The sequence below is a fragment of the Squalius cephalus genome (genome assembly GCF_949319135.1).
Source record: "Squalius cephalus genome assembly, chromosome: 16".
Taxonomy (NCBI): domain Eukaryota; kingdom Metazoa; phylum Chordata; class Actinopteri; order Cypriniformes; family Leuciscidae; genus Squalius; species Squalius cephalus.
Window position 1 is genome coordinate 13193288 of NC_137137.1, and position 23445 is coordinate 13216732.

General features: G+C 37.4%; 4 protein-coding genes across 6 annotated transcripts; 3 read left to right on the forward strand and 1 right to left on the reverse strand.

Moving 5' to 3' along the window:
* Positions 1 to 98: 98 nt before the first annotated feature.
* On the forward strand, positions 99 to 3759 carry fance (FA complementation group E). 2 transcript variants are annotated; one of them, XM_079897913.1, is made up of 10 exons: positions 99 to 518; positions 732 to 1284; positions 1599 to 1643; positions 1723 to 1779; positions 1873 to 2016; positions 2455 to 2578; positions 2682 to 2757; positions 2877 to 2943; positions 3020 to 3145; positions 3393 to 3759. In XM_079897913.1, exons 1-10 carry the CDS (start codon positions 316 to 318, stop codon positions 3492 to 3494), a joined length of 1497 nt encoding a protein of 498 aa, XP_079754039.1. In that variant the 5' UTR covers positions 99 to 315; the 3' UTR covers positions 3495 to 3759. The 2 variants fall into 2 exon arrangements, with proteins under 2 accessions (XP_079754039.1, XP_079754040.1); XM_079897914.1 differs by lacking the exon at positions 1599 to 1643 and having other exon boundaries at positions 230 to 518; positions 3393 to 3685.
* A 335-nt stretch (positions 3760 to 4094) lies between these two features.
* Positions 4095 to 8204, forward strand: rpl10a (ribosomal protein L10a). Its single transcript, XM_079896925.1, has 6 exons — positions 4095 to 4174; positions 4609 to 4676; positions 5244 to 5324; positions 5741 to 5889; positions 6017 to 6189; positions 7985 to 8204. Exons 1-6 carry the CDS (start codon positions 4166 to 4168, stop codon positions 8153 to 8155), a joined length of 651 nt encoding a protein of 216 aa, XP_079753051.1. The 5' UTR covers positions 4095 to 4165; the 3' UTR covers positions 8156 to 8204.
* Positions 8205 to 8542: 338 nt separating this feature from the next.
* Positions 8543 to 12922, forward strand: LOC307173647 (uncharacterized protein). The gene is made up of 13 exons (XM_079896924.1): positions 8543 to 8621; positions 8918 to 8984; positions 9079 to 9145; positions 9258 to 9285; positions 10026 to 10166; positions 10265 to 10396; positions 10521 to 10668; positions 10760 to 10803; positions 10979 to 11029; positions 11125 to 11249; positions 12107 to 12235; positions 12380 to 12517; positions 12623 to 12922. Exons 1-13 carry the CDS (start codon positions 8619 to 8621, stop codon positions 12753 to 12755), a joined length of 1206 nt encoding a protein of 401 aa, XP_079753050.1. The 5' UTR covers positions 8543 to 8618; the 3' UTR covers positions 12756 to 12922.
* A 76-nt stretch (positions 12923 to 12998) lies between these two features.
* Positions 12999 to 23385, reverse strand: inavaa (innate immunity activator a). 2 transcript variants are annotated; one of them, XM_079897386.1, is made up of 10 exons: positions 23313 to 23385; positions 18843 to 18968; positions 18269 to 18402; positions 16425 to 16547; positions 15989 to 16220; positions 15812 to 15865; positions 15464 to 15641; positions 14758 to 14913; positions 13910 to 14612; positions 12999 to 13796 (listed from the first exon to the last, which is right to left on the reverse strand). In XM_079897386.1, exons 2-10 carry the CDS (start codon positions 18895 to 18897, stop codon positions 13704 to 13706), a joined length of 1728 nt encoding a protein of 575 aa, XP_079753512.1. In that variant the 5' UTR covers positions 18898 to 18968; positions 23313 to 23385; the 3' UTR covers positions 12999 to 13703. The 2 variants fall into 2 exon arrangements, with proteins under 2 accessions (XP_079753512.1, XP_079753513.1); XM_079897387.1 differs by having other exon boundaries at positions 15464 to 15689.
* Between the last annotated feature and the right edge of the window lie 60 nt (positions 23386 to 23445).

Genomic DNA, 23445 nt, shown 5'->3' on the forward strand with positions numbered 1-23445 from the left:
GAGATTGTGCACCGTGACAAATGGTATCAGTTTTGCTTTCGGAATGTCGCTATAGGGATGATTTATTGTAATTCGCCTCCAAACCTACAGGTGTCGCCAGTGTACAATAAGCGCTAGTTTAGAGCCACATAAAGAACTCATTCGAAACATTTTACACATTAGTGCTTTGCATGAGCTTTCAGCAGTGTTTTGATCCACCATTGTTTAAAACTAGTTTGTACTATGTTCCTGCTGTATCTGGGACCGCTACGACTTCAGTTTTATAAATGATAGTCAGTCGCAGGCTTCGTCGGTGATGCGTGATTAAGTCCAGTGATGGATCTGGAATCTCTAATGCAGCGTTTTGACGGACGGTCCCGGTTGTTGGTTCACGCTCTGCATTTAGGAGTAACCGGGGCGAATAATGCGCAGACAGTTTTCAATAAACAGCGCAGATGTGATCCATATTTCACACTTACTCCGTTTTTAGAGACTTTGTGCCAGCAGGAAGCATATGTGCGCGAGGACGCGCTCGTTCTGTAAGTAACGTTAGACTGTCAAAAACTGTCTACTCGACTTATGTTGTCATGAAAAAGATCCGAAAACAACGTGGTTTTCCACTTTCTGTAAATAATTGCTTATCAAAATATGTTCACTTATAAAAAATGTTCACATATAAATATACATACATACATTTGCACTTGTCAACAAAATAGTTGATTATACAATAGTTGTTTTCGTTTGTTTTACAGGAAACCTTTGGTGTGCTTGTTTTCTGAAGGCTTTCAGCGAAATCTGCTGTGCTTTCTGCATCTGATTCACCCCGGACTTCCTAAAGACAGTGTTCTCCATCTGCTTCACTGTCTGACTCGGGATGTCAGGGAAAATCAGTGGGCTTGTGCCTTAATCAAGCAGCTCCAAAGAGATATTGAGGGCACTAGGAAAGGGACCCTCCTCACCTCAAACTCTATGGAGACACTAGATAGTCTCTGTGCGAGATTCAGGAATGCTAATGCGAAGGGAAGATGGGCCTCTTGTCTTGAGGGGCTTAAAACAAAAGGCGAAGAGACTGACGTGTCCGTTTTATATCAGAAAAAAAGGAAAAGTGACAACATGGATCATGATGGAGATGCCCAGGAAGATCATCAAAGTAAAAGGGTAAAGGTGGATTTCTCTCCAAGTAAAGAAGAGAGGTTGACTGAAGCTAAAATGAGAACAACACAGCAGAACCAGAGTGCTGCCTCTGTATCACAGGCTCATTCTGATCTATTGGGGTCTTCGAAAAACCTGCCAGACAACATGAAGGTAAAGTGGAATCCAGTGCAGTTAAACTGATTTTTCATTTAAAGTACATTAAAATACACCATTAAAAGTTAGGTCATTATTAAAATCTCGGTAACGCTTTATAATAAGGTCTCCTCATGAACTAACAATGAGCAAAATGTTGTTACAGCATTTATTAACTTTTATTAGTGTTAGTAAAACCGTTACCGTAATCTGCTCATGCATAAACCTTTGGAAAGTTGTTGTTCTTCAGGATTAAAAAAAAAATGATGGATTCATGTTCTTGTGTCAGAATTAATGGATGAATTTCTAACATTTTGCATTCCATTTTTTAGGCTGCCATTCCTGTGATTAAAGAATTACTGGATCCAGAGTCTGTGGTAAGAAATGTTTGTTTTATGCAAATGTAACTGCAATAAATCATCCCATTTATATAATTTCAATTTTTTTTCTTCACAGTGGGATGAGAGCTCTCTGTCCGCTCTGAAAGTATTTCATGAATGCGACCCCAATGAGGTTAGTGGTGTTTTAGTTGAAAATGAAATGCTTTTTGGATTAGTTACTCCATAAATGTTTCCATCAGTATAAATGAGTTGTATCTGGTCACAGGTGGAGGTATTGTGTTCACTGCTGTGTTTGTCTGAAGCATCTGAACAGAGTTTACCTCAGTTCTGTAGCTGCCTGTTGGAGCTTTCTCCAGACCTCAGTCACAGCACTGCTTCTGCTGTGATCACACACCTGCTGCTCGACAAGGTCAGTGCCTTCATTTGTCATAGGTAAAAGATCTTACAATGATTATCATTTTCATCATAGTATTGAGACTATGACAGGTGAGTAATACATACACACAAATATTCTTGTGATATCAGAAAATATATAAACTATATGTGTGTGTGCACACCGTTTGGGATTGGTAAAAAAAAATGTTTTAACGAATAAATGAAAATGAATACTTTTAGTCAGCAAGGATGCAATAAATTGATCATAAGTGACTTTTACATTGTTACAAATGATTTTGATACATTAAAAAATCTTACCCCCGAAACTTTGGTTGTTTTGTTTCCTTTTATGGTTCGTACAGAAATATAATAATAATAATATAATTTGTATGTGTTATGATTTAAATAAATATATATATTTTCATATTGATACTTGAATATTTGATAATTTCTATGTATTTCTCTTTCTCAGATTGTGTCCCTTGCAGAAGCTGCCTCTCGTTGTTTGGTAACAGTCGTAACGTCTCTTTGCACTCGTTACCCCAGACCGACCTGCCAGGCGCTGATAGAGCCAATTTTACGGAAGGGACAAATTGGTATGAGTATTGTTTTGTTTTGTTTTTACCTGCATATCAAAGTTTGCATGCATTTTGTTTGTATTTATCATCTTTATATTTAATTTTTGTATGTTCTCTTTAGGAAGCGCCCAGGCAGAGTTACTCTGTAGACTGGTAGTGGACTGCCTTGAGCCACATCACAGACTTCTTGTATTTCGGTCAGTCTGAATCTTACAGTTTAACTGTCAGAAAGAAATTGCTGGAATATACCATGTTTGAGTAACTTAACAGGTTGACAGAGTTTTACTAACCATAGAAATTTGCATTCAAATCTTAGGACAATACTTGGAGTGTCCTGGGATGAGGGTGTGTTATCAGTCATCCATGCATTGCTGGATTCAAAGGTACTTCGAAAATATATTTTCAATCTTAAAGGATGGTTTAGTCCTATGTTAATGGTTTCTGTTGTAATGCTCACAGCTTGATCTGAGTGTAGAGGATTTCTCTCTCTTCGCCGACCAGCTTTGCAAACAGTCTCTACATTTTAGCAAATCTATGAAGTTTGCCAAGATGTTGCTGAGTGTCTTGACCAAATATCAGTCACATGTGAGTATAACTGTAATATATGGAAATAACTACATTTTTGAAAAACACCTGACCATAGCCTTCAACCACAATATTTTTAAGTATAATTTGATGGTCCTCAGCATCATTAATACTAAGAAACCTAATTATTCTCCATACACAAAGTAACTAATAAACATCACAACACTAAATATCTACATGTTAAAATGTTTTTTAAAAAGCAAGTGTAAAACTGCTAATTAAGAAGTGTTTTTTTTCTTCATTTCAGGTGAATCCTTCATGCCACCACACACTTTCCAGCTGTCTGTCTTTCAATGAAACCTTCCTCAAGAAATCATTGCAGGCTGCATTAAAACGGATTCCTCTTTGAAACATATTATTCCCATTTTAAATGACACTTGAGTTTCTGTTGATCTGATTGTATTATTTTGTAAATATATTTTGTAAATGTAATAAAAACGTATACATACTGTATAGGGATAAAAATATAAATTTGCAATGGATTAACATTGTCATTGATAATATTTAATTATCAAATTATTTATTAAACTTCATATTTTCAATTAAATCTGAATTTGTATTATTTAAATGCTTTGTACTGGAGACATTTGAATTAATAAAGATACATTTTTGTGATATATATACAGTAAGTCAACATTTGAAGTGGATCAAAACCTTTCATCTAAGTTATACATGAATTTTGAGCAATACCCGTTCTTGTCTAACATTTTTGATCCACTTCAAATGTTGATTACTGTAAATACATATATAATATATGAAAATATAAAAATATATTTGTTTCCATCATACTAATTTTAGTACATTTATTGTTATTGTAAATGGCGAACAAACTCATTTGACACATTACAAAATAATAGTTTGTGAAATGTTAAGTTTTCTCTAATGGTTACGTTTTGTGGCCACAACAATCATGGCGGATCCGGAAGTCCGTTCTTCACATCCTGGCGCATATATTCAGCGCAACTTCCCTTCAACCTTCCTTTTCCGAGCTCCGTGTGAAAGGAGAGACATCACGGCAAAATGAGGCACGTTAGAAATATTCATATTCATTTATATATTACGTGTTTAATTCCCAATTAATTTATATTTCGCTGTTTAATGGGTACATGAGCAAATATATCATCAAGCAATGTCAGTCATGCATTGAAATGTTTCTTGACAACCTCGAACAGCCTTTGAGAGCTTCCACGCTGTTTAGCGGGCCATCTGCAATGCAATCCGGTTTAATCTGAGGATTATTTAACTTCATCTGAAATTATTAAAATATAGACCGCTGTTATTCATTGGTAACATCATTTATATTGAAATATTGAAGTGTTAAAACACTGTTTGGAGGCATGTTAATGATATGTTCACCGGTCAATCATCTTACGTAGTCATCGCGACATTTATGTGCTCGAGACACTCAGGAGTAAACTGTAGTCATGCAATTAATCATATTTTTGTATTTTTTTAACAGCAAGGTCTCAAGAGACACTTTGTACGAGGCTGTTCGGGAGGTCCAGTCTGGTTCCCGTCGTAAGAGGAGAAAGTAAGACAATTTTGTTTTTCCCAGTAACTGACTGACTTATGGTTGTATTGCAGGTCATTACCATTATACCTTTAACTATTATCGATTATTTATTTGTCATATGTACTTTTTTTTTTTTAAGTGTTTTAATACCTCCATTGTGGAGGAATTGAGATTATTGCTACTGTCCTATTACGGTTTAATAGACAAGTACGTTACTAGTGAAGCTTGAACATGAATGTATAGCTCTTGGTATAGTTGCAGGTAACTAAGTATGTACTAGTACTACTGACTTATTGCTAGCAGCAACAATTGGAATTTCTTCATGTTGGAATTATCAAGTTTATCTGAACTTTTTATCCAGTAGTTGTCACTTTGTTTCAAAGCAACTAGTCATTAGTACTTCTGAACAGATGTTGGATTACACTCTAGTTTAGATTATAATTAAATAGTTAAATGGAGTAGTTAACCAGTTGCCATAATGTGTAAAAAAAAAGCCTCTGCTTAAATAACAGCTGTGTTTTAGTTAACACCACTTTGTGACTGTTACTTGCATATGGGATATTTATAGTGACTTTTATATTTAAGGTTTCTTGAGACTGTGGAACTGCAGATCAGCTTGAAGAACTACGATCCCCAGAAGGACAAGCGTTTCTCAGGCACCGTCAGGTTCGGACCTTTACTGTATCACCCAGCCTTCTCACTGCTTGCCCTTTGATTTGCCTTAATAAATCTCTGGATGTCTTGACATGGTTTAGTTATCCACTTGATTAAATTGCATGAACGGGCAAGTTTAAGGCAGGCATTGGAGAACAGCCTCGGGTAGTCTGTCTGAACCACCCATTCTTGGGGTTGGTGAAGCAGGCGGACCCCTACCCTGGGTCTTAAAACATGAGGGGAGGCTATAGGTGACTGTTTTCATGCAGTCATACCTAAGCCGACCATTTTGTTAAATGCCTGTACAGTCAACATCTGATGCCAGCTCAGGTGGTATGGGTAAGACTCTTCTGATCTACATCACATGGGTCGAAAGTGGTCTGATATGCTTCTGTTTGTCAGACAGTCTAATCCGTCGCTCCTCTTAGGTTGAAGACCACCCCCCGCCCCAAGTTCTCAGTGTGTGTCCTTGGTGACCAGCAGCATTGTGATGAAGCCAAAGCCGCCGAGTTCCCACACATGGACATCGAGGCTCTTAAAAAGCTCAACAAGAACAAGAAAATGGTCAAGAAACTGGGTGAGTTTCCTCTGGAGATTCGTGGTCAACAGAACATTAGCTATAAAGTAAAAGACATGCATGTGCTCAAGTGCTATAGCTCATTCTGTATTGAGTCTACATATTGATCTTGTGGTTCTCCTTTTAGCCAAAAAATATGATGCCTTCCTGGCCTCTGAGTCTCTGATCAAGCAGATTCCTCGTATCCTGGGACCTGGCCTCAACAAGGCAGGAAAGTTTCCTTCTCTGCTCACCCATAATGAGAACCTGATCACCAAGGTGGATGAAGTAAAATCCACTATCAAATTCCAGATGAAGAAGGTATGTTTGTATTCATGAAATCACATCACTTTTTCACTACAGCATGCACTAGCATTCAAAAGTTTGGGCTGCCTTTTTTATGTTTTTTTTATTAGCTTTTTACCACATTGATCAACTGATTAAGACATTTGTTAAAACATATTTAGCTGTTCTTTAGAACTTTCTATTCTCCAAAGAATCATGTGGGGAAAAAGTGCAGTTTCCATGAAGCAGAACAACCATTTTCAACATTGATAAGAAAAGTTCCTTGAGCACCAAATCAGCATATTAGAATGATTTCTGATGGATAATGTGACACTGAAGACTGGGGTAATGATGCTGAAAATTTAACATTGCCATCACAGGGAATACATTACCTTTTAAAATGTTCAAATATAATAGGGATGCACCGATATGAAAATTGTCCGATACCGATAATTATTTACATTTGAAAGCCGCTAACCGATGTATTGGCAGCTAAATCTAAATTAAAATTGATATCCACCTCATTCCTGACGACCTTACTGCGTTTTGAATTACGGGTGGCACTTCCGGTTTGGGGAACTTCCATTCAAAAAGGCTGAAACGAATAATTTCAAATCATAAGGTTGCCCTACAAATAAAGCTGATATGTCAATTTTCCTTCATGATTTATTTTCAGACATCATAAGAGTAACGTTAGGCTATACTTGGTATTTTAACGTGACATGTTATAACAAGAATATCTGTGGCAAGAGCTCTTTTCAGTCGCTGCTTTCTTTTCCTCATGATGATTTTCTTTTTTCCCTTTGCAATCTGCTGTAAAAGTATAAAAAAAGGGCAACATACACTGCACATTTGTGGTCTGTTCTCCCCTAATTTAGACCTTATTGTAAAGTGTTACCAAAAAATCTATTGCCTAAAATACTATTTAAATAAAATGCCTAAATAATGCAAATAAGTCATTGAAATAACATTGGGCTGAAGCTGAAGAGCGCAAACGTTAAACTGAATCGCTTTGCTATAAGGTTGCTGAAGAATGCAACTAAACCCAAATAATTTACAACTTTTTATTACAATAGTGTATACAATTATAAAGATATGACCGTCCCAATCATAGCTTTTAATGTTTTGCATTGCTGTTTCATCGCGCGCGCTGAAGCTGAAGGGAACTAACACCGGGAAACTGAAGAACTTTTCTAGCTGGTTGTTTAAATCAACGAAACGCATCCTATGTGAGATTAATCGGATATTTTATGACAAACTTAATATTACGACTTATATCTGCACAAAATGTGATGTGGACGCGCTATTTCCACAACACGCTGAAACGGCAACTAAACCCAGGGAATTCACAATGTTTTATTACAAGTGTCCTCAATATAATGGCATGTATATGACAGTCCCAATTATAGATATAAATGTTCATTGCTGTTTGAGCTGTGCATACCGGCCTAATTATTAATTCGATAATAACATAACAAATGACTATTTATCGGCTGATATCAGTATGTGGTCGATATATCATGCATCCCTAAAATATAAATGTATTTTAAATTGTACTAATATTCATAATATAGTTTTTGTATCTTTGATCAAATGAATGCAGCCTTGATGAGCATAAAATACTTTTTTTTTTTTTTTTTAATGTTAATATTACTGGCCCCAAATTTCTGAACAATTACAACAACTTGTACAAGTAATTTGTTCCTTTTAACTGCAAGATATGTTGTACATGCTGATTTGAAAGATTTAAGAACTGAATGTATTTATCCAATTGGGAAAATTGTGCTTGAGACCATTTGAGAAGTTTCTAACTGTCATCTGTCATGTTCAGGTTCTGTGTCTGGCTGTGGGAGTTGGTCATGTCAGGATGACTGAGGAAGAGCTGGTCTACAACATTCACTTGGCTGTGAACTTCCTGGTGTCTCTGCTGAAGAAGAACTGGCAGAACGTCAGAGCTCTCTACATCAAGAGTACCATGGGAAAGCCACAGCGCCTCTATTAGAGACTTTGTTCCATAATTTTTCCATAAATAAATGTGGAGTTGGTCCAAATCTTGTCTGTTTCTGTCTTTCTTAACGTGTCATTCATGATCTTTAAAATAAATCCGTTATATCTGCACCCAGTGCTCTTTTGCTAAACATGACATCAAAGTATCTTGTCCCAATTAAAAGAATAGCTTAAAGGTTTTTAGCCTCTTTTTTTTTTTTTAGACTGATTTAGTGTGAAAAGCTGCATGTAGTTCATAGGAAAAGCTTGATTATTAAAGGCTCCATGCATCCCAAGTATGTTTTTGCATTTGTGTTTCGTAGTGATGAATTTGTTAATAGCTTTGTCATGCTAGTGCATGTGGCAGCCATGACATGTCTGAAACAGCCTTATTAGCCTCATCTATCTCTTAATGAGATTATGTAGTGCCTGTTAGGAGTAACAAGAGAAGTGGAGAGCAAGAAATCACAGTAAATGTCATGGTAAGCAAGCGTTTTGTCTATTTACCGTACTTTGATTTGTGGTGGTTACCTTAAAACCGAGCAGTAAATCTGTTGTCCAAATCCAATTATTATGGTCCGAAGTAATTTGTAATGTTAAAGGGCTTTTGTTCATAGAGGACGAGAATATGTAGGCAGAATTTCATAATCTTTATTTGTAGAAACCTTGGTATTTACAATATGTATTCTCCATGGTGCTGGAGAAATAAGAATATGTTAGTTGAGCTTCTACATTCTGAATATTTTACAATTTAATTTGTTTTAACATTAATGGTCAGGCCTGTGAAGACCAGCAAGTGCTGACCAACATCCAAACAGAGAACAATGAGAATGACTCTGAGGAAGGTAACACTTCAACAAAATAATTTAGGCTACTCACAATACATCCTGCTAATTCTTAAATGGTATATTATCCAAGTGACTTTCTTTTCTTCTGAAGGGTCTAAACATGAGGACCAAATTTCTTTAGAAGAGTTGTCAGTTATTGAGAGGCTGGGTCCTAACAGGTGATTAAAACTAGCTTTAAAGTCCCCCAAGCCATTTCTATGGATATCCAAACATTTGATTCTTACTTTGTGGACATAAATTCCTATAATGACTTATTTTTCTCCATCATAGTGTTGATATGACAGAGGAGGAACTGGAGGTCAGTTCATTTTTTATTAAAATTCAATAATTATGCCCCGGTTTCACAGACAGGGCTTAGATTAAGCCAGGATTAGGCCTTAGTTCAATTAGAGCATTTAAGTAACTTTTAATAAACATGCCTTAGAAAAAACGTGCATGATGTGCATCTTGAGACAAAACAATGGCAGTGACATATCTTAAGAAATGTCAGTGCAAGTTGCTTTCAGTTAAGACAGCTCAAACATGCATTTTAGTCCAGGACTAGGTTTAAGCTTTGTCTGTGAAACCTGGGGTATATGCACACACACACACACACACACACACATATATATATATATATATATACTGTATACAATATTCTTACCTCAACGTGATGTGATGAGTATCAGTTTTCTTTAAAGTGTGGCATAAATTTTTTTCCATGTAGATTCTCCCTTATATAAATAAATCATTTTTATGGCTGACCATATACAAATGAATGCAGTTTTGAAATACATTTTTTGCTCACCTTTAAATCGGGGATCCTTTTTTTGTTGGCCGGACACCTTTGACCTAAAATACAGAAAACTGAAGTATCCCTGCGTTTTTTAGTTAATATTTTAATCATTTAACAACCCATTCACATGCTCACGATTCTCTGATGTCACGATTTTTTTTAATTAATCACCTGTTTGGGAAACCCTACTTAAATATAAATCTAAGTATATTGAATATACTGAATATTTCTGAATACATTTTTTCTTTTTGCTGCGATCACAGGCTGCTTTCTCTCGGCTGTCTCTGGCCTTTCACTGTGACCAGTTCACGCTGTGTCAAAGGCTGGAGACAGAGGAACACGCTCGGGACAATGCTGAGGACAGCATCAAACTGGAAGTGGAAAGAAGCATGGAAGTAATTGAGGTACGACTACAGTCTGATAATAGATTATTTTATTATTGATTTTTTTTTTATTATTGATTCAGCCATATGCTGATTCTTGGAGTGTATTTTTGTCACAGACACTCAAGGGAATGTGTTTAGATATCAAACGGGCCAGGCTCCTTCAGCGTCTTGAGCTGTGTCTTAACATTATCGGGGGCACCATCGGACGAATCTCCAACACAGCAGAGGCTCTTGGGGCAGTGCATCAGGTATTGCTCCATACTTGATTTTACTCTGGTAGCAAAGCCAGAGAAAAATACAGTTGGTCCTACTAAGTTGGTAGTTCAATATGTCCTTTTAATATGTTAAATCCCATTCTGTCTCTGTGAGTAGGAGGCTAAAGTGAGCCATGCAGTGGAACTGATGGTGGCTCATGTGGAGAACCTGAAGAGCCGTCACGAGAGGAACAGTGTTGTATTGGAGGAAATGAAGAAACAGATGGAGAAAAGCAGGAGAGAGCAACATTTCTGTGAGCAAAGGGGTAGGAGAACACCCATTCGGTTCTCTCATGATGTTAAAGTTGTGATCCATCCACTAGGATTTAAAATAAATGTTTATGTGTGTTAATGCAGAGGAAATTGACTCTATTGAAAAGCTGGAAAAAGACACACAGAAGGTATTGATTGCAAACTTGTTCAGTTTTATCCTGATAAAATGTCTTTTTTGTTGTTTGTTTTCTGAATGTATGTAGATATTTAAATAATTTGTAGTTCAGATGTAAAATTACATGATTTGTTAGAGTATCATCTGATTGATAATACCTGTCTCTTTCTCTTCTGTCTCCCTCTCAGCCACAGTTACGGCGTAGAATCAGTACAAATGTCATCGTAAAGCAAACCCAGGTCGGTGCACAATGAGTTTCATTCACTCAATTACTTTTTAACCACAATAAACATCTGATGTTATCTGATTTACTTCGTTTCTCTTTTATTTGAAGAGACAAAAAGTAAAAGAGTCACAAGCTATATTATCTTCAGTGACCAATAAGATCAGTGACAGAGACAGAGAATCAAACACAAAGAAACCAGACCACACAGAAGACTGCCTTCTAATGGACAGAGGGTAATTTGAATACAGTTTACATTTTAAGTCTGTAGCAACAGAATTTCTCTTCTGTATAGGATGCTGCAGGGATGACGTATTTTTGAGCCCAGAAATGGGTTTTTGGTTAAATGCCTAAAATAAGGTCTGTGGATAACATAAGCTTTATTCTACAACATAAAATACATCAGTAAAACCCCACTCACGCTTTTAAAAAAAAGAAGCTTTTACTTGGCATTTGCTAACAAGTGGCTAAATGGGAGTACAGATGTTGTCAGGGACATTAAACGCCATTACGCCGAACAGGAAAACTCATCTACTCTCTATTCTGCTTTCACAGCCTTGTTGTGTTTAGAATCGCGCTCTAACTCAAACTTCCAGGGAAAATGACTGAAAGAGTTGTCGGAAGCTTGATGGTGGTGATGTTGAAGTCATGCGACTGTGGTGCAGTTTTTAGGCAATTGTATTTAGGCTTCAACATTTTTTTAAAGTTTAACAAAACGTGCAAAAATCAAACTTTTGTTGGTCACAGAGCTTATTTTGAGAAATAATCCAAAAGCCAGTGGAAAAATCCTATTGGGTTTTTGTTAAGGGAAGCAAGGTCATGCTAACTTCCGGGTTGGCCTTCCAAAATCATCACTACAGCACTCTATTGTGATGTACATCTGACTGAAACAGATTATTGAAAAAGAAAAAAAAGTAGGGTGGAGACTTGGTTTGTCTTTAAAAAAACGAAATATGCATTAATGAACAGTTCTCAATAAGATCAATCACGTGCATTTATAAAGTAGATGGGGTGAATTTTTGCCATTTTTTTTAGGCAAATTTAGTTGACTTTTATGGTCTGATACCATATCTAAAGTCTCACATTTCTTAAGGCAAGTAGTACCTCGAGAGGACAGTCCCTCACAAACTGCCATGGTGAATAGTCCTGAGGAGACATCCTCTGCCCAAATTCTTCCCAGCCAGACTCTGAGACTTCAGCCGGACCCTGTCTATGTAAAAAAGTAGGTTACTTAAAACATGGGCACATTGCTATTAATCCTGGAGAAGAACTTTCACGAATAAATTCAATTTAATGTAGCATTAGAGACATAAGGAAACCACATGCATTTGATGGTAAGAGACTGTTGATTTTATATCTGCTACAGTCAAAAGAGAAACACAAGTTCACTGCCAGTGTTACCTCATCAAAGACTGAGGAGGAAGGCGGCGCTGGAGCACAGTCCTGCCTGGCTCAAGAGATCCAAGCACTACCTCAGAGACTGTGATAGATGTGTCATCAGCTTGTGAGTTACCCTTAATACTCAATCACACGCTCCTTTTTCACTTATTCTTTTATTTATTGAATTATTAATGCATTCATTTTTCTGAACTCACTTGTATGGTTTCAGACAGCGCCCCCTGATGCAATGGATGTATCACTGCCGCTGGATAATCCTTGTCATCTACCTCACTATTCTTTGCTCAATCATAATATTAGCCATATTAGTGTGGCTGCTGCAGACACCTGTCTTATGGATGTGAAAAATTATAATAAATATCCATAGAAATAAAAATGGAATGATCTGTTAAAAGTAATGTTGATCGTTGCTGTTTGTTTGGTAGTTTTTTAACTTTGTTTTAGGGGAAACTGTTTCATGTATAGTTTGTAAACTGTCTCAGAATAAAAATCTTATGTCAATATATACCATATAACTGTTTTCCATTTTATTCAACGTCAAATATTTGAATATGTGACAAACACAAAAAAGCACAAGACATACTAGCGAGGATCTGTGAGATTGTTTATTAAAGTGTATTATAAATAATATAAAATATATTTCATAATTAGGATACAAACATGAAGGAAAATATCTGCATTTGGTATTATTAAGACTCACAGATGGATTATTATTATTACAATGCATATTACAGTAGCAGAGCAACACTTCTTGAAACATTTCACTAATTTAAAAAAATGTGTTAGCAAAGGGACAATATTAATTCACAAATAAAAACAATCTGGAAAAATAATATATTATTCATAATGTGTTAAATTAAATTAAATCATGGGGAAACTAAGACATTACGTAATACTTTACTTATGAAGAAATGTGTACCAGACACAAATATATACTAAATTATGTAATTTCCATGAGGCCATTCATCAGTCATTTGCAAAAGTGAGCAACACTCTCTTGACATCAATAAAATGACCATTATATTATACATTCATCATAAATATCTGGCATGATGCCTTACGAGGAAGTCTTAGACTTGAAATTGAATCACAAATGTAGACATATATGGAATTGAGGCGTATATTTCACTGGCTCAGCTCCAACTTGGTCAAAAAGTCTCGGTGAGAATTAACATAATTTTCACTATCAGGCTACATCAATGAGTCCATTGGCTCAATAAATAAAACTAAAGAAGGTGTACAATGAGTTCACTTATTCTCAGTGTAATTTCCTCCAGGTTTCTTCTGCCTGCTTACACCTGACTCACAATCTCGGAGTCTTCCTCTTCAAACCACTGCAGCGGCGTTCCATCGGAAGCCCTTTGCAGAATCACTTTCTGAGAAACCTGGAAAGAAACACAAGAATGTTCATTATTTAACTGCCAAGAACCGATTTTATTCATGATGCTCAGTTTATGAAATTGGTATTGATAAACGCACATATTGTACACGTCTTTACCTGTTTTTGAGAGGGAATCTGGTGGTAAGGTGGCGGCTCTGGGCGCTTGATTCGAATCGATCCTTGTCGTTCAAGTGAGCGATGTTTGGACACGGTTAAATTGTTTTTCTGATGCCAGGTTTTAAGCTCTCCTGATACCATTTCTCGAGGAAGCACCCGGCTGGTATGATTGGGGAATTCTCTTAGCGAAGTCGTGCGGACTACCTTTGTGTACGGCGGGGGAGGCTTGAGCATCCGTTTGGGTGAAGTAACCTCCACTTGCTGGGGTTTATTAGTATGCATGGTCCCAGATTGTGAATTCGGTCCGAGTTGCAGCCTCCCCATGTCCACCTGAAGAGGTGTCCTGTTGTTAATCTTGACTTGACTGGGGCCGGGCATGAGGTGAGGTGGGTTGTTGTTGTTGTTGTTGTTTTTGAGTGTGCTGTTGGTGTTGAGCTGGCCTGGTGCTTTATTTGGAGCAGTGCGATGGTAGCCGTATGGAGGCGGACAGGGTTTAGGTGCCTCGGTGGTTGTCTCTCGGCTGGAGGAACTGCTATATGAGGAAATGGAAAGCTCGGAGCTGCTGTCTTCAGAGCTGCACTGATATAAACGCTGAACCGAGTAGGCTAACGCAAATTCGGTCACTCGCCGACGCGGCAACTTGGTCCGGCCCCGTCCCAGGTCTGAGCTGGCCTTGGTCAATTCTGGTTTGCTTCTGGGAAGTCTATTTGATAGAAGATAATATCAGATCAGTAGTTGTACAACTGATAATTATGAGTATTTAATGGTATTCATTATGTCATTAAAGACGGACAGTATTCAGACAATTCTCAAATTCCAAGTCTGACTGTAATTTACATATTACTTACCTAAAGGACTGAGAGAACTGTCTGCGCAGTGGCAGCTCTGGGGTGGAGGGGGCGCTGTTTGGCTGATTGTTCCGCATTGGCAGACTTTTAAAAACAAACTGGGGTGCTGGAGGAAGTTCTGCCATTCTCATGTCTGTTGGTGAGCCTGTTGGACTGCTGCTGACACAGAGGAAGCAATTCATGAGATCATTATGAAGATTACATACTGATAATAAATGTATCTAAAATAGACACATAGTTCTTTGTTAGAATGTTTTAACCTCAAACCAGCTCACTGTGATGAACAGTGTAACAACAAAAGTTCTTTGATTAGTAAAATCAAAGCTGATTTGTTCAGTAATGGTTGTGTAAAAGATATTTGACGTCATTTTTCTTTATAAAGAAGTTAATACTTATATTCAGTAAGGATGTATTAAATTGATCAAAAGTGACAGTAAAAACTATTTTCTATTTCAAATAAATGCTCAAATTAAACTAAAAAGCTTCTTCTGTATTTTTGATCAATGATCAAATAAATAAATAAATGCAGCCTTGCTGAGCATACGAGACTCCTTCCAAAAACATTTTACCAACCAAACTTTTGAATGATAAAGTATGTCAAACACATGATCTATCAAATGCTCCATCACAAAGTAAACGCTTGCATTATATATACTCCAACTAAAACATCTATCATTTGGCTCAAAACTAGAATATCCCATAATACCTTGAGCGGCTGCTGCAGGCAGAGTGAGACGGTTTTTGTTTTTGGTAGGGCTGGTCCAAGCTGGATTCCTTCCACGGAGAGTTCTGGATGGGTGAGGCATCATAGTCCAGACTGGAGCTGGAGCTCGATTGCTTTGGGCCATTATTGTTTAAGAGTGTCAATCGCTGGAAGCCGCTGTCTGTGGAAGACCCCAATACGGTGGGAGAAAAGGGAGCAGAGTCAGAATCTGTTGATAAAGACATTTTTTTAAAGAAGTTTTTTCGACATTAGCAAACTCATACAGTATAGTAATCAAATGCTCACATAAAGTGGGGTGTGAAAGTTTGAGTTTAAGTTTAAGTTACTTACCATCATCCAAGGCAACAGCGTCAGACAGCGAGCTGTCATCAGAGATACAAAGATCTGAAATGGACCAACAAATAAGACTATTATTTAAATGATTTGATTTGAATGAACAAATAACAATCACTTTTGTAGTGCCGAAGTTTAGTTTATATGAGAAACAATGGCTTCTGATTGGCTGACCTCTCTGTCTGGATGAATAGCAGGTCTGCGGAGAGACACAGCCGTGGTTGATGCGGTGTTTCAGTATCGCATCCTGCAGCTCTTTCAGCTTCTTCTCTTCACGTTTACACTGCTGCAGTCGGCTTTTCCTCACCGGTTTGCTGATGTGCTCCTCGAGGGAGAGCTTTCGGGCCGCCTCATAAATCTGCCGCTGCAGGGCGAGATCAGCCTCGCGCGCGTGCAGCTCAGACTCCTGGAGACAAACATTTTAGGGGGTGACCGCATGATTACAAGCTGAAAATGCTGAAATAAACACCTCATAAAAATATTTTCCATATAAGTGGAACGGATTCAGTTTAATAATAAAACCACTTAAAACTAGCCAGGTAGGTTCAAATAACAGCCAGTTGCAGCATAGCTATTAAAATAATCTCTGTATAGGAACTGCGGCCTGTACCTCGCCATCTTGTGAAATAAAACCCTCATCCAGTTTAAAAGCGGCTCCGATGCGTCGCCGAATTTTCGGAGGCTTCTCGTCAGGCAGGAGAGGGTAATCGGAGGGCAGCTTTCCAGTCAGCTCCTGTTAAAGCAAAGCATTTTAACCATGGGAGGACTCAACGAAAAGCAATGACAAAGAAAACTAACTTTATGTTTGTTAATCAATACAAAACAAAAAAATCTTTGAGCAAGCAGATGCTCGTCTTTATATTGTCGAGGTGTCCACAAAGGGTGATGATTAGGCCCTTAAATCTTCTCCCTGCTTGGCCAGTAGTGAATGACAGACATGTGGGCTAACATGCAAAGAAGCATCTGTTTCTTGGCCATTGGCTTCAGTGCTTCTATTGAAGGGCTGTATTCAGAACAAGAGAAAGCCCGGCTTAATCAGAGCAATCTGATTTACGCTTACGGGCCAGCTGACTTTCCTACTTAAACTTTCCTATAATATAATAATATTTTTTGTCTTAAAAAGTGGTGAAGACTGTGGTGCTTCTTCTGCTTTAAATATCAAAACCTAAAATTATTGTAACGCCATATATAATATTCAAGTGATTTTATGAGCTGCTCACATACATATAGTACCGTACTTATACCGTATATTGTATATAATGACGAAAGATGGATTGGACAAAATGTACTTTGGCAAAAAGTGTTTTTTACGCTTAATTCAATTTTCATGTAATTCACAGTAGTGTTCAAAGGTTTGGGCTTAGTAAGATTTTAATTGTTTTAAAGAATTAGCAAGGATGTTTACAAAAAGAACAGCATTTATTGGAAATAGAAATATTTTGTAACATTCAATTTAATGCTGAAAACAGTTGTGCTGCTTAATAAATGTTTCTTGTGTATGTATCAGCATATTATAATGATTTCTAAAGGATCATGTGACACTGAAGACTGGAGTAATGATGCTGAAAATTCAGCTTAGTCATCACAGGAATAAATTACATTTTAAAATATATTAAAATAGAAAACAATTATTTTATATTGTAACAATATTTCACAATATTACAAATTTTAATGTATTTTTTTATCAAATAAATTCAGCCTTGGTGAGTTCTTTCAAAAATATGAATTAGCCCAAACATTTGAACGGTTGTGTAACTGTTTTCCCTGATTAGAAGTTATGCTTCATTAGTTAATTAGGCCAATGTTAAACTTCTCTGAAACAAGGAGCCCTTTTATGATTATTATTTATTTATTGGCACACTCTGGTTAACTTTTCTTTTCATGGCTTAAAACTCTTTATTGAAGAAATTTTCAGTAACACTTTAGTTTAGGGTCCATTTCTCACTATTAACTAGTTGCTTATTAGCATGCATGTTACTAGGATATTTACTGTTTATTAGTACTTATAAAGCACATATTAATGCCTTTTCTGCAAGACCATATTCTACATTCTTAATCTTACCCAATACCTAAACTCAACAACTACCTTACTAACTATTAATAAGCAGTAATTAGGAGTTTATTGGGGCAAAAGACATAGTTAATGGTTAGTTAATAGTGAGATTAGAGGGGAACCTAATCTAAAGTGTGACTGAAATTTCTACAGAGAAAATTAATGGGAAAACATCAGGTTGCCTGCTAGGTTTTCAAGCAGATTTTTGGTCAATATTCAAGAATTTTCCACAGACCCTCTTACTTGTGATGGTTTGTGTAACCTTGAATTAGACTACTAAAAATAGTTCCCAAATAAAGCCCCCATGTGGAGTATATTTCCATTTTCTATGCTTAAACTAAAAAATATGGTTCATGATGGTAAGATGGCAGCACTGATGGCTTGTTTTCATTGTCACTCACAGCCTCTCTAATGCAGAGTTTCTTGAGCTCGAGGACACACAACTCCAGTCTGTCCTCAAGGGCCTGTTGCTTCAGCCTCATGGCACGCGTGTGAGTGCTCAGGTCCTTCACCGGAGACGTGGGGCTGTCCGGGCCTGGACAACACAAGAGATGTCATTACACAAGAGCACACACACACATATAAGGCACATTTTGCATCCTCAAAATGAAAATGATAATTTCTTTGAGACATGGCCTAGCAGTTGGCCTGCCTTGATACACTGAACTGTAGTGCTCATGTGGGACCACCATTCCTCCACCATTTCCTGTGTTCTTTAGATTATCTATTGTTAAAATGAGCTGTAGGGATCATGTGGGAAACAAGAGTTTGAGTCGCATTATCTGACTTTCTTCCCTCTGTTCTTTAAATTACAAATCAAAGAAACTGGAAAGCCTCACCAATATTCTGAAATAGGGCTGGATAAGGCGGATATAACCTTAATTGTTATACTAATAAAACATTATTTTTTAGCTATATGCTTTCTGCTCCCTTCTAAATATTATTTATCATTAACATAGAAATGAAAGCACTCACCAGAGTTTAAAATGATCCCGCTATCAGAGTCACTGATCTCCTCCTTACAATCCATGTTTGTTTTTGTAATTCTGCAGTTTTTGTTGAAAAAAAGAATAATATCCCAGTTCAGTCTGCAGATGTGACCTGTTGATGGGAAAGAGAAAAGATTCAAATCTGTTGTTTGATTTCAAGCGTTCTCCATTTACTCTACTGCTCTCCAGTCTAGCAACCACTAAGTAAATTTGCCTTCCAAATAGTGGCTTGTGGCCGTGCGATTAAGTAAAAACAAACCTCCCGAGGAGAACCCTGCACAGGCACCTCAGCGTCTCCTTAACATCTGACAAAGCAACTGGTCATTCGCCTTATCCAGCCCTATTTCAGTCTGCATACACACGCACAAACCCCTCCCCAAATCTTTGAATGTCTCAAAACACAATAGCCGCCTGCCCGGAGTTGAACACACACATGTGGGGGTCTTATTCTTCCCATACAGCACCATAGCAACCTGGATCACTATGACCAAGCAGGCGTGTGTGAATTGTGATGGAGTGTGTTTGGGGGAAAACTAGAAGTCAACAGATGGCAGAAGGGACTCTCCCCCTTCCAAAGGCTGCACCTGTTCTCTCCAAGAACCCCCTCTTTTTTCTTTCAGCGCACACTCGCCACAGCTTTGAAGTGGAACAATGTGTCCGTGCTGATTCAGCTTCAGGCGGGAGATGCTGATAACTCAGATAACTGTGTCAGGGTTTCTCTTATTACCATGAAGAAAACTTATAGGCAAAGTTTTTCTAAAGGGCTGTTAGGAATAACATTTAGGGTTCTCAGACTGTGACGTCTCAGATTTCGCAGCCTCAGTAGGGAGAGAGTAAGATGAGGAGATGCTGCTGTGATATTTACATAAAGTCTTGCTACTGTTATTGTATAGGAACATGTTAATGCACTGGGAGGAGTTTGAATGACAGATCAGATCCTCTTACAAATGTAAAAGGAATCAAAGATTCAGGAAACTTGTGTCTATTTTAATTGATCTTTATAAAGGGGAGGTTCACCCCAGAATTAGAGTGTTTTTTTGGGGGGACAAAAAATACATTTTTCAAATTTTAGTTTTTCACAGTAGAAGGAAATTATGACCGAATTTATCTTCTTGAGAATCAGGAGGATCACAAAGGATCCTTTCATATCCAGTGACAAGATTTGAGGAAGATATTAGCGGATCTTATGACAGTGTCTCCAACACTGCTTTTTTGGAGTCCTATTAAAGTAACCGTAATCAGACCTCATTTAGTAAGATGTGTGTAGAATGATCCTAAATGTAGAAGTTGTTTTTGAAATGTTCGTACGAACAATTTATAATATGCATATAATAATTAATGACTTAATCTCAGTGACATAATTATCACAAAGCAGTTTAAATGTTGCCCATTTGCGCATTAAACAACAAATGCATACTGTGATTTCCTATTTATCTTTAAAATTCCATAATCAATGTTGGATTATTTTATTTAATGGTATGAGTGCAAAACGTTTGGATGGATGCTTTTTATTTGGTGTACTCAAGAACATTTTCACATCAGTTTTTGTCTTTTAAATCTGTATTTGTTCCTCACTTTTGACGTAGGATGAAATCCGATTGTAGGCTATGTGTGTTTTATAAATGAGGCCCATGGTTCCTTGTGAGTGCTGGTGTCATCCACAAAAAAAAATCTAGGACAGACATTGTATTTATATAAATGCTATTTTGGGGGAAATCTAGTTGCCCACCCACATCACAAGGGACAACATCCTTGCTAATGAGTCAGTGTGGATCTTTATCATCCCTCTTCCTGAGCTCTGAGGAAGAAAATTTGACAGGATGTGATAGTGGCACTACCGAAGGCTCTATCCTCATTCAGTTCTGTAACTCATGTGGATGGAAGCAGCTCATCACAATAGAAACTAGCCGGCTCCATCAGACACCCCGACGACTAAAATACCAGCAAAGCTCTGTGTCAACAAGCCCGAGCAGCCAGTTGGCTGAGGACAGTCTCTGCTGATACAACAAGACTTAGTCGGGAAGAGAGGGCAAAAGAAACGCTGATGAAACTGCAGTGGGGATTAGGTCACTGTGACAAACTGTGCTTTATGAAAAGCAACTCCTAATTTTGCCATCATTTACTCACCCTCATGTCATGAAAAAATACTTTCTTCCATGGATCACAAATAAGAGATATTGAAAACTGTACTGGTTGCTCTTTTCAATACAATTTCAATGAAATCAAGCAGGTATAACATCTTAAATTTTGGTCTTTTACTCAAACAAAGCTATTGTATGAGTTCAGAAGACTTTCAATATAGCACATGGGTTGAGGTTTGACACATTTATGGTGCTTTTGAGTTATTGTTTACAATGAGTGGAGACTGAAGCTTTCCAGTTTCAACAAAGATTTAGGGTTAGGGTAGATGGTTCACTTGAATTATTATGAATGGGAGAAACTGCAATGGCGGAATAAGTCCCATCTTCGAAATATAAAGAGCCATAGAAGCTCCCATAGAAACTGTCATTGGGTCTCAAGGTGGGATTACTGTAGTTATGAGATTCCGACTGGTAAAAAGCATTGACATCCTCATAGAACTCAATTACAACTTGTAAACTCAATTTTCTGAGAGCTCCAACTCAAGCAGTAAAATGTAATTATCTTGTAATAATTCGGTTTAATAATTGCATTAATTATTGTTAAGGTCGTAATAATGCGAGAATAATCTAAAAAATAAATTAAAGACAATACCGTTCAATGTAAAATTTGAATTGCTGTCTGAAGGCGTTGCAAATATGCCCTCTGAGTGAACTGAATTCCCTGAAAAGGATTTTGTAACTGCGTAAAAAAAAAAAAAAAAAAGCAATCAGCACAATCTTCATAACTTCTCCTTTTGTGTTCCACAGAAGAAAGGAACTCATACAGGTTTGAGATGAGTAAATTATGACAGATTTGAATTTTTGGATGACCTATTCCTTCAAACCAACAGACTGCACTCATATGGAGCTCCACCCTGAAAGCACATTAGGCCAGTCCTGATTACGAAGCACATTAAGCTCAGAAGAGCAGACAGGACGTAGACTTCTCGACAGCGATCTCGGCAGCAGAAGGATAACACAACAGATCCACCCATCCTCTCACGCAGTCAAGCGTAAAGATGAGACATCAGTGAATAAAGCCATTTTCAGTAGTCTGCAATTCTCATGTGCTGTCTATTCCATCTCCACCAGATTCCCAACACCCTTTCCCATGAGCCTGTGGGGCTGTGATCTATTGGAATGCCTACCCAGCCAATTTCATTACCACTGCGGCCAGGTCTGGAATTCCCAGAGAGGACCAGAGCTTGGAAAGTCTGACAGGAGACTTGAACACGACCCAGAATGTATGTGGAGCCTGTTATTATAGAGATGCTGAATCGTGTGGACGCAGATGTTATAGGAGTGACAGAATTTAGTGATTTTTTTCCTCAGTTGGTGCAAAGCCAAAAACCAGTTGAATGTTAATTTGCCATGCAAAACATGGCGGAGAGTGAGAGAGAGTGTGAGTGAGTGAAGAGACCTGAAAACAGTCTTTGTGATTCCACTTCTCTCCTTTCATCAAGCCACTCAATGAATATTAAATGATTAATCAGAAAGCATGACAAAAAGCCTCTCACAGACGAGAACACCTTTAGCTAATAAATGAAAGAAAGAAAAGTTTAAACAGTGTAAAAACAGACTCATTCTCCTTTGTGAAAAAAAAGGGGAAAAAAATCCACTTTGCAATCTGTATTCCAGTACAAAGTCACTTAAGATTTACCATGGACTTCTAAAAAAAATTATACAAATAGCAATGGCTGTGCCTGTGACTGTAGGTAAAATGTTCCTTCTAATTAACTTTAACAGACCACAAAATGGATGAACCAATATTAGTTTATCTAGAGATCAATGTTAAACAGCACTAAGAAGAAACAAAATAGGTGTTACAAATACAGCATTCAAAAGAAAGCATGGCTTTAGTCAGAATGCGTGGAGCTTGAAGACAAATGATACATCACTTGTTTACATTGTAATATGCATTCCATCTAATCATTCATAACGCAATCATGTCATCAACAATCACAATCAACTCGAGGCCCATAAATATCACGCAGAATAGATTGAACTGACATTCTGTTACAATTGGCATGCTTTGAAGGGTTGGATGGCCTTACTAAGCAGAAACAAATCTGCACTAGTCCATACAATTAAATCATCAGCCTTTATGTTTATTGAAAATGTACTTTCAGGTGACAAAAAAAAGAAAGAGAAAAAAAGAAAACGAGTGCAATAAAAGCTTATCAAAATAATTTGCGCATGCCTTTAAATGAACGATTTCTCGGAGAGCAAAGAGCTTTAACAAATTATAATTTCAATAGCCTACACATTATGTTCACAAATAATATTATACAAATACAATGTCATATAAATACAAATATTTAGCATTTTAATCATACCTTCCTTTGCTGTATCCAGCCCAAAACACACCCTCCCATTCACTCCATTCCCGCAGATGCGCGTGTGCCGGTGGACTCCACAGTGCGGCTGGATGTAGACTCTAACTAAAGCTAGCCAAAAGCCACTGGACTG

Bases quoted from the DNA above. Each gene is read 5' to 3' on its own strand.
- fance (XM_079897913.1), top strand. From the start codon at position 316: ATGGATCTGGAATCTCTAATGCAGCGTTTTGACGGACGGTCCCGGTTG. The intron at 1,780-1,872 runs GTTAGTGGTGTT...ATCTGGTCACAG, and splicing joins ATGAATGCGACCCCAATGAG to GTGGAGGTATTGTGTTCACT. The intron at 2,944-3,019 runs GTACTTCGAAAA...TAATGCTCACAG, and splicing joins ATGCATTGCTGGATTCAAAG to CTTGATCTGAGTGTAGAGGA.
- rpl10a (XM_079896925.1), top strand. The intron at 4,677-5,243 runs GTAAGACAATTT...TTTATATTTAAG, and splicing joins TCCCGTCGTAAGAGGAGAAA to GTTTCTTGAGACTGTGGAAC. The intron at 5,325-5,740 runs GTTCGGACCTTT...CGCTCCTCTTAG, and splicing joins CGTTTCTCAGGCACCGTCAG to GTTGAAGACCACCCCCCGCC.
- LOC307173647 (XM_079896924.1), top strand. The intron at 11,250-12,106 runs GTAATTTGAATA...ACATTTCTTAAG, and splicing joins TGCCTTCTAATGGACAGAGG to GCAAGTAGTACCTCGAGAGG. The intron at 12,518-12,622 runs GTGAGTTACCCT...GTATGGTTTCAG, and splicing joins GATAGATGTGTCATCAGCTT to ACAGCGCCCCCTGATGCAAT.
- inavaa (XM_079897387.1), bottom strand. From the start codon at position 18,897: ATGGATTGTAAGGAGGAGATCAGTGACTCTGATAGCGGGATCATTTTA. The intron at 15,690-15,811 runs GTAAGTAACTTA...CTTTATCAACAG, and splicing joins CGCTGTTGCCTTGGATGATG to ATTCTGACTCTGCTCCCTTT. The intron at 13,797-13,909 runs GTAAAGACGTGT...GTTTCTTTCCAG, and splicing joins AGATTCCCTCTCAAAAACAG to GTTTCTCAGAAAGTGATTCT.